The sequence below is a fragment of the Culex quinquefasciatus genome, chromosome 1 (assembly GCF_015732765.1).
Source record: "Culex quinquefasciatus strain JHB chromosome 1, VPISU_Cqui_1.0_pri_paternal, whole genome shotgun sequence".
Lineage (NCBI taxonomy): Eukaryota > Metazoa > Arthropoda > Insecta > Diptera > Culicidae > Culex > Culex quinquefasciatus.
In genome coordinates this window covers 112,177,252-112,187,481 of record NC_051861.1, presented here as the reverse complement: position 1 = coordinate 112,187,481, position 10,230 = coordinate 112,177,252, and the positions used below count along the sequence as shown (strand labels likewise).

Genomic DNA, 10,230 nt, shown 5'->3' with positions numbered 1-10,230 from the left:
GCCGGATCAGCTTTTGATCAGCGCGTACGCGATTCTCGATTGATTGAATTACACCGATATTGGGTTTCCGCTTTCGAAGGCCACCCCGGCACGTGACGGTTTCTTTCTAGGTTCGCGATTGAAACACGGCAAAGTTTGATTTGTAGGTTTGTAAAGTTTTATTTTTTAAATTTATTTGTTCAATTTTTTTTGTTTGTTTTGTCTCGATTTAGTTTGTTCCATTCTTTGATCTATCATATATTAGCAATAAATAGGTGTATTTGTTTTCGGTGTGAATGAAATTTCTGCTTCTCTTTTGTGTCTGCTTGTTCTTTTTTTTTGTGTAAAGTGTGTAACAATGGTTGATGTTTTTTGTCTAGTTGTTCTTCATGCTTAAAAAAGAGTCGTTTGTTGGCATTTTTTCTTGTTCTTAACCTCCACGTTAAACGTTAATAAATATGATTTTTTTTTCGGTTGTTGCGTTGATTCTTTTTCGAGTGAGAGTGAACATCTTTTAAACCTAACACTGAAAGTAGAAAGTAACTCTAACACCTCTTAACAACAGAGTGAAAAAAACATAAAAATGTAGAAAGAAGGCATATCAGTACGGTTTTGGTTTCGTTCTTTTTTTCGAGCTCCTCTTCAAACCCTCGACGTGACAATTTCGCACTCCTTAAAGCGCTCGTTAATGTCCGCCGTCGTCTGTCCTCCCCCGGCATTCCTCCTCCTCGGCGGCGCCCCAAACTTTTCCTCCTCCACCCGAATCGTCGCCTCCTCCTCCTCCTCCAGCAAGCTCGCCGTCCCGTAATCGTCCAAGCTGCTCTGCTGCCGCGTCAGCGTCCCGTTTCGCCCCACCCCGCCTCCACCCCCCTTCCGCCGATCCGTCAGCCGCTTCTCCTGCTTGATGATGTACTCGTTCATCAAGTACTGCTCGCGCTTGATCTGGTCCTGCAGCCGGCCCGGCACGTCCGGAATGGCCCACGCCACCACAATCTGCACGAAGCTGACCACGTTCTGGTAAATCACCACAAAGGCCAACCGAAGCGCCAACATGTGCCAGTAGAAGAGGGGACGTTTGTAGGGGCGGTCCGGATGGTCCGGAGGATTACGGTACTCCTGGTAGCGGCACTGGGTGACGTTCGTAAACTTGGAGAAGCGCGGTGCGGCGCCCTCCTCAAAGTCGCTCACGTTGAAGATGGCCAGCGTGTGCTGCACGAAGCCGGCCTCGGTGCGGTCCTCGTTGAGCAGGTACTTGTAGTACAGCCGCGGGATAAAGTCCGACGAGAAGGCGATGATGAAGGCCTGCGGGAAGGGGGCGAGAAGGGTAGAATGTTGGGAATTAGTACAGACTTTCAGACATTTTAAAAATTGTAATGAAACAATTCAATGCATCACAATAATTCATCACTCATAAAAAATCAAAGCCAAAAGTTTGATTCCCTATCACGAACGTAAATTTCAAGTACCTAGAATGAATAAAGTTGAATAAAGTATAATTCGATATTTCTATTGGACCGATATTGAACGATAACTCAATTTAAAAATCTTTCTAAAACCGACATAATTAATATCATGTTTTCAATGCTCTGAATGCTCTGAAAATCTGGTAAGTTTCAAAGTAAATTATGTACTCAAAACTGTTCACAAAATACCGTATTTTTAAGAAAGTACTTAAATTTTCATGATTTGCAATATGGGTATCAAACGAAGTGAAATTTTGTATGCTTTTTCATTTTATTTAAGTTTTTTTTTTGTAAAATTTAAAGAAAAATCATCAATTACCGTATTTTTAGAAAATACTCAAATTTTCAAAATTTGCAATATAGGTTTCAAACAAAGCGATATTTGTTTTGCTTTATCACTTTATTAGAGTTTTTTTTGTGAAATACTAAAATTTTCACAGAATACCGCATTTTTTTTAAAAATAGTGAAAAAAAAATTGCAATATGGATACCAAACGACGCAAAATTTTGTATGAAGCATATACAACTTGAATGTATGTATGAAGCATAACAAATTTGCTTCGTTTGTTACCCATAGTGCATAATTTGAAAAATTTAAATATTTTCGAAAAAAAATACGTAAATTTGTGAAAATTTCGGTATTTTTCAAAATATCCCCCCCCCCCACGTATATTACATATTTTGAAAATTTGAGTACAGTCCAAACTCGATTATCCGAAGGCTTCAAAAAATTTCACTTCGGATAATCGAATCAGGAATTTTTTTTTTCATGTCCAATTTTTGATTGTCAAGCTTAAGTATGACCCAAAAACTACTCTAAAATATTTAGAATTTTTAAATCCAAGATGGCGGCCAAAATGGCGGTGCTGAAATATTAAAAAAAATCATATAAAAGACAATCAAATATACAAAATCGACTAAAATTTGATGTTAAAATTAAGAAAATAAAAAAAAATTGTTGGTCATGATTCGATTATCCGAAGTCGCATACAAACCTTCGATAATTGAACTTCGGATAATCGAGGCTTCGGATAATCGAGTCTGGACTGTATCTTCGAAAAAATACGGTTACTTGTGAAAATGTTAGTATTTAAAACAAAAACTCTGATAAATTGAAAAGGCATACAAAATTTCAATTCGTTTGATACCCAAATGAATGCAAATAAAAAAAAATGAGTACTTTCGAAAAGATACGGTATTTTGTGATTTTTTTTTGTATTTAGCAAAATACTTTAAAGAAGTCAAAAAAACATTCACAATTTCGCTTCGATTGATACCCATTTTGCAAAATATGAAAAATTTAGTATTTTCGAAAAAAATACAGTATTTTGTGAGCATTTCGAGTACATATTCATTAGGATGTAACAAAAAGGAGCAGCTGTGGCTGAATGGTTACAGTGTTTGCTTTGTAAGCGAATGGTTCTGGGTTCGATTCCCATCTGCTCCCATCGAGAAAGTTAAGGACATAGAAATACTTGAAATGCTGAATATGAACGAAAAATCAAAGTCGCTGAAGGCGGGGTTCGAACCCCCGTCCTTTGGATTGGTAAGCAAAAATGCTAACCACTAGGCCATGGCGACTTGGTGAACCTAGACTGGAATTAGGAATACTGTTACAACCAACCCGCAATGCCTTTCGAGGTGTATCCTAGGGTTCTACCTCTCACACTAACATTGAGTCCAAAACCTCCCTACAAACATCTATACCACTAAGGTGACGTAGGGGTCCTTGCGCACTTTAGATAGGTTTTCCTATTCCTGTGGATAGCTTGGACCCGGCCTGGACCCCCTTATGCCCTGGGTAGTATTACACACTCATCAAAAGATGAAGACATGGTATCTCCCGTGTTGGATTATTGTTCCGGATGAGGGTCTAACACAACCACACCAAACAGTGGGATAAGCGTTGTGGAGCCTTCCGGTGGTGGGGCGTCCTCCAAATGCTAATGCTAATGCTAATGCTAATTCGGATAAGAAAGATATTTCCAACAATTTGGTGTACAACTTTCCAATATTTGTTTGATTTTACTTTGAGAAAACTGTAAATTTAGAAAAACATAGTAATTTGGACTGTTAGGCAAAAAAGTCTGTCAAAAATCAATAAAAAATGTTGAATATACGTTAACACATCTGTTATCAACTAAATAACTGTTTATTTTATTGATATATATGGGGAAACTCATTTTTTGTGTTCCAAAACATGTTTTTTAAAGAAAAAGTTCACAAATTTTTGCACGCCCAAAAATTGATGTTCATTATTTCAAAGCAAAAAAGACGAGAAAAATTTTTTGCTTTGAAATAATGAACATCAATTTTTGGGCGCGCATAAATTTGTGAACTTTTTCTTTAAAAAACATGTTTTGGAAGCGAAAAAATGAGTTTCCCGATATATATCAATGAAATAAATAGTAATATAGTTGATAACAAGTGTGTTAACGTATATTCAACCATTTTTATTGATTTTTGACAGACTTATTTACCAAATAATTCAAATTACTATCTTTTACTAAATTTACAATTTTCTCATAGTAAAATAAAACAAATATTGGAAAGTTATACACCAAACTGTTGGAAATAATTTTTCTCATCCGAATACGGCATAAGTTTTGTAAAAATGTTGAATCCGAAGGAAAAAACACATTTTTTCAAAAAATCACTGGTTTACGCTATTTGTTCATAGGTGTTGTGTCTTTTAGCTTTGCTGCAAATTCTCTATACCCATATTACAAAAAATACGGTATTCTGTGAAAATTTTAGTATTTTACAAAAAAAACTCTAATAAAGTGAAAAAAACATAAAAAAATTTGCATATCCAATATTGCATATTTTGAAAAATTAAAGTATTTTCGAAAAAACGGAATATTGTGAAAATTTTAGTATTTTCCAAAAAATCTCTAATAAAGTGAAAAAAAGCATACAAAATTTAGCTTCGTTTGATACCCATATTATATATTTTAAAAATTTGAGATTTAGATTGATATTATCGATTAACAACCTTGCTGTCAATAAATAATTTTCCAAAATACAGATATATTCTCGCTAGTTATTTTTTTCGAAAATGAGCTTTTTTTAGAAAAAATTAAAAAAGACTCAGCTCATATTTATAAGAATTATATACTCTCTCAAAATAATTTATTCTTGTTTCAGTATTTTTATTGAGTTTTGTTTTTATTCTCAAATATGAACTTTTCTTCAAACAGTTTAATGAGTTTTTTTTTAATTTAACTTAGACATATTTTATATTTTTTCACATCAATTTAAAACATGAGCAGATCTTGACAAAGATTAAATAAAAAGTATGGAGTTCAAATAGTTTTAATGTAATTTCGTCCATGCAAGTCTCCATACATTTTTGGCAATCGTTAACTGCCGTTCTACGCATAATTGTCCCAAAGTGCAACTGAGAAAAACGTGATTGAAATTTTTCGATCGTTTTTTGTGTTCCTACGCATAATTGTCCCGTGGGTCCCTTATTCACTTTATACGTCCCTAATCATCCCAGTTAGCAGTTTATTGTTCTTTATTAGTTATCCTCTTGATAAACAACAGTTAAACAAGACACAATACTTCGTATATCTAATGATTTCGTGATAGAAAATACTTGGTGGGACAATTATGCGTAGAACGGCAGTTAATCCCTATTTTATTATTATTTTACAAATATTCAAAAACCATGGTCTTGGGAATGGGTTCTCTGATCGATTTAACGTCTCCGGCAAAGTTACAGGTATTGCTAGGGACCTTTCAGTGTGGAAGTGGAACTTTTCAGCAGTTATTTTGAAAAGTGTTGCTATTCGATTCTGTTATTTTTGGTACAGAAAAGTAGGCTGTTTCGCCGTTCAAGAAAGACAGGAAAAGTAAGTAGTTTCACGACGGAATTGCAAAAAAAAATACTTTTTTTTAATTCACGTTTTTAGATACGTTTTAGATGACGAAAATGCCTTCTTTTAAGAATTAGAGCTCAGTGTTATCTAACTAGCCCTAATTTTTCAAATTGTCTCGGATTTATCGCGGAAATCATTAAATAGGTTCGGTTTCCAATGATAAAAAATAAATTAATGTGAAATGTCCTTCTCTTTTCTATAAAAAAAAACAATTTCATTTCTTTAGAAAAGTAACATTTGAAAGGACTAAAAACACTCATTTGGACAGCGAAGTTTCAGGTTATGTTGAGGATAGCTCTAGAAAATAGCTACACTAAAAAAACGAAATTTTAGTTGTTTTTTTTAATTTCTCATTATTATTTATAATGCAATGTGCAATATATTATATTCATACAAAAATGGTATGTAACAAACCAAAAGTCTCGAGAACAGAATTTATGATCCACCGAAAAATCAGGGGGCAATTTTATTTATCAAATTCAAATTTTCAATGGAAACGTTAGTTCAATCAACTGAAATTAATTCAGAATGCCTTTGCCTGCGTTTTGCATGCATTTTAGCATGTTTGGGCTAGTTTAAAAATCTTTCGATGTGCAGTACAGCTAGAAGTGTTTATTTTTTTCGCAAAAAATAATGGTTTTCGTCCATTTCCCAACACTGTTTTTTTTTAAATTGAAATGTTGAAGTTCTAGCCGGTAATTTCAATTATATTTTTTATTTATTTTCAGCAAGCATTTTTTTGCGAATTTTACTTTTCATGAAAAAAATGGGGATTTTTTTTCCTAAACTTTGAAGTGTTTAACCGATTTGCGGTCTAAAAATTTAAAATTTGTAAATCCTAATAAATCTTTATTTGATTATATATAAAAATCGTTAAACAGCGTATTTTTAATAGTTTACAATGGATTGTACAAGTTTTTTTTTATAGAAAATTTCAATTACATATTTTGTTGCACCCCTTGAAATACAAATATACAATTTGACTCGATTTAATATTTACGTAAGCTAATTTACAAGGTGTCGATCCAAATCCCAAAATAAAATTCCCTGACTTTTCCCTGACCTCTCCAGGCCACCATTTTGTTTTCATTTTCTATTTTTTATTAACATATTGTTTAGAGCGTTTTTATTGTTACATGCATTTCCCTTTTTGAATATTGGAAATTTAAGATATTGAAAAACTTCAATGAAATTTTTATTTTATTTTTTTAATGATGGATTCTGCAAAAACTTAAAATCTTTTTTTTTATTTTATCAACCATTTTAAATGTTGCCCTTTACCAAAAAATCTAGAATTTTTCTTTGAAAAGGTCCTATTAACATATGAAACACAATAGCTTATATGAACTTTTAAAAAAAAAACTCTAGACATAATTAATAATTAAAATTGTTGCAAATTTCAAATAGCGATGAGTTAATTTCACTTCATTTCCCAAAGTAAATTAAAAGTTAAAAGTTTTCCAAAAAAAATCAATTGGAAATTTGAATTAATGTTAGAAGTCATGTTTAATTTTAAAATGGTTGCCTTTGGCAGAATTCAAACGAATTAGGCCAATGCCATTTTTGATTATATTTTTATTAAAAAAAAAAAACAACTAAAGGTTTTGGAGACAAAAACTTGAAAAAACATGTAATTTTGCAGAACCTTAAGAAAGATTTAGAAAAATGAAAAAATAAGAAAAATATACAATTAAGTGTAATTTTTTCAAGCACATGTTTACGGTTTTAAAAAAGTTCTAGGTTTTTTTCAACAATGTTTGTATTTAAAGTAAACAGTTTTCTGGATATTTGAAAAAAAAACAGCTTCTTAAATAATTTTACAAAAAAATATTTTTGCTATAAAATTAAAAAAAAAAGTTTTCTGCTTTGACCAGAGCCTACAGACGATCAATCAAGCGATCAATACATTTTATAAGAATAAAAACAAAATATAACCTGCTCGAGCTTTTCGAAAAGTCATTATTTATCAAACTTAGATATTTGGGTGTTTTGGAATAGATTCCAAATCTAAGCTCGATCTGACCACGGGAACTCCACCTTGTAAGCCCTTGAATGTTGTTTGGAAAAAATATGTAAAATGTAGTTGTACAATCCCTTAAATCTCGGATGATGGATCTTAATTAAAGTTGAAACAACTTTTCCGAAGAGACCATATTTTATAAATTCTTGAACTCTCAAGTTCCTTTATTCAGGGTTGTTACGGAGAAATCGTAAAAAAATATCCGCGCCATCCCAAAACCCAATCCACGTAAAATCCGCGTTATTTTAAGAAAAATATTTTTGCGACAAACATATAAAAAGTTTCATAATAAATTATATTTTGTAATCTCAGAACGAAGAATCTTGGAACGCTGAAAACTTATTTTTGCTAGGATTAGGTAAACTAGAGGGAAAGCCAAAACAAACATTTTGGCTAAAAAAAATCAAAAATTTCTACATTTAGAAATTTAAATCTAAAAACTGAATCAAAACTAAATAAGGAAAAATAATAAAATTTTAAAATTGTCATAAATCCTCGATCTTGAGATTTTAAATTTAAGATACAGTTCATACTCGATGATCTTACCAAAGCGTCACTTAGAAAAATCGAAGCAAATTTTCCTACATCTTCTTCTCAAAATTTCTCTAACCGAAAAAAATAACTCCAAAAATACTTCAAATTTTATCAGGTTTTCTGTAATCCTAGGAATTTGAGAATTTAAGAATTTAAAAATTTAAAAATTTAAAAATTTAAAAATTTAAAAATTTAAAAATTTAAAAATTTAAAAATTTAAAAATTTAAAAATTTAAAAATTTAAAAATTTAAAAATTTAAAATTTAAAAATTTAAAATTTAAAAATTTAAAAATTTAAAATTTAAAATTTAAAATTTAAAAATTTAAAATTTAAAAATTTAAAAATTTAAAAATTTAAAAATTTAAAATTTAAAATTTAAAATTTAAAATTTAAAAATTTAAAATTTAAAAATTTAAAATTTAAAATTTAAAAATTTAAAATTTAAAAATTTAAAAATTTAAAATTTAAAATTTAAAATTTAAAAATTTAAAAATTTAAAATTTAAAAATTTAAAATTTAAAATTTAAAATTTAAAAATTAAAAATTTAAAAATTTAAAAATTTAAAAATTTAAAATTTAAAAATTTAAAATTTAAAATTTAAAAATTTAAAAATTTAAAATTTAAAAATTTAAAATTTAAAATTTAAAAATTTAAAATTTAAAAATTTAAAAATTTAAAATTTAAAATTTAAAATTTAAAATTTAAAATTTTAAAATTTAAAAATTTAAAATTTAAAATTTAAAATTTAAAATTTAAAATTTAAAATTTAAAATTTAAAAATTTAAAAATTTAAAAATTTAAAATTTAAAATTTAAAATTTAAAAATTTAAAATTTAAAAATTTAAAATTTAAAAATTTAAAATTTAAAATTTAAAAATTTAAAAATTTAAAAATTTAAAAATTTAAAATTTAAAATTTAAAATTTTAAAATTTAAAATTTAAAAATTTAAAAATTTAAAAATTTAAAATTTAAAATTTAAAAATTTAAAATTTAAAATTTAAAAATTTAAAAATTTAAAATTTAAAAATTTAAAATTTAAAAATTTAAAAATTTAAAATTTAAAATTTAAAATTTAAAATTTAAAAATTTAAAATTTAAAAATTAAAAATTTAAAAATTTAAAATTTAAAAATTTAAAATTTAAAAATTTAAAAATTTAAAAATTTAAAATTTAAAATTTAAAAATTTAAAAATTTAAAAATTTAAAATTTAAAAATTTAAAAATTTAAAAATTTAAAAATTTAAAATTTAAAAATTTAAAAATTTAAAATTTAAAAATTTAAAAATTTAAAATTTAAAAATTTAAGAATTTAAAATTTAAAATTTAAAATTTAAGAATTTAAGAATTTAAGAATTTAAGAATTTAAGAATTTAAGAATTTAAGAATTTAAGAATTTAAGAATTTAAGAATTTAAGAATTTAAGAATTTAAGAATTTAAGAATTTAAGAATTTAAGAATTTAAGAATTTAAGAATTTAAGAATTTAAGAATTTAAGAATTTAAGAATTTAAGAATTTAAGAATTTAAGAATTTAAGAATTTAAGAATTTAAGAATTTAAGAATTTAAATTTAAGAATTTAAGAATTTAAGAATTTAAGAATTTAAGAATTTAAGAATTTAAGAATTTAAGAATTTAAGAATTTAAGAATTTAAGAATTTAAGAATTTAAGAATTTAAGAATTTAAGAATTTAAGAATTTAAGAATTTAAGAATTTAAGAATTTAAGAATTTAAGAATTTAAGAATTTAAGAATTTAAGAATTTAAGAATTTAAGAATTTAAGAATTTAAGAATTTAAGAATTTAAGAATTTAAGAATTTAAGAATTTAAGAATTTAAGAATTTAAGAATTTAAGAATTTAAGAATTTAAGAATTTAAGAATTTAAGAATTTAAGAATTTAAGAATTTAAGAATTTAAGAATTTAAGAATTTAAGAATTTAAGAATTTAAGAATTTAAGAATTTAAGAATTTAAGAATTTAAGAATTTAAGAATTTAAGAATTTAAGAATTTAAGAATTTAAGAATTTAAGAATTTAAGAATTTAAGAATTTAAGAATTTAAGAATTTAAGAATTTAAGAATTTAAGAATTTAAGAATTTAAGAATTTAAGAATTTAAGAATTTAAGAATTTAAGAATTTAAGAATTTAAGAATTTAAGAATTTAAGAATTTAAGAATTTAAGAATTTAAGAATTTAAGAATTTAAGAATTTAAGAATTTAAGAATTTAAGAATTTAAGAATTTAAGAATTTAAGAATTTAAGAATTTAAGAATTTAAGAATTTAAGAATTTAAGAATTTAAGAATTTAAGAATTTAAGAATTTAAAATTTAAGAATTTAAGAATTTAA

The 10,230-nt window shown here is 26.5% G+C and overlaps 1 protein-coding gene across 4 annotated transcripts in view; it reads right to left on the bottom strand.

Annotated features, from left to right (window-relative positions):
- Window positions 1-155: 155 nt before the first annotated feature.
- The window catches only part of LOC6051385 (anoctamin-4), a 90,517-nt gene continuing 80,442 nt past the window's right edge, over window positions 156-10,230 (bottom strand). For all 4 annotated transcript variants that reach the window (XM_038249967.1, XM_038249966.1, XM_038249970.1 and 1 more), the window contains one exon: window positions 156-1,281. In XM_038249967.1, the coding sequence (XP_038105895.1) occupies window positions 622-1,281 (660 nt within the window). In that variant the 3' untranslated portion in view covers window positions 156-621. The remainder of the gene's footprint in view (window positions 1,282-10,230) is intronic.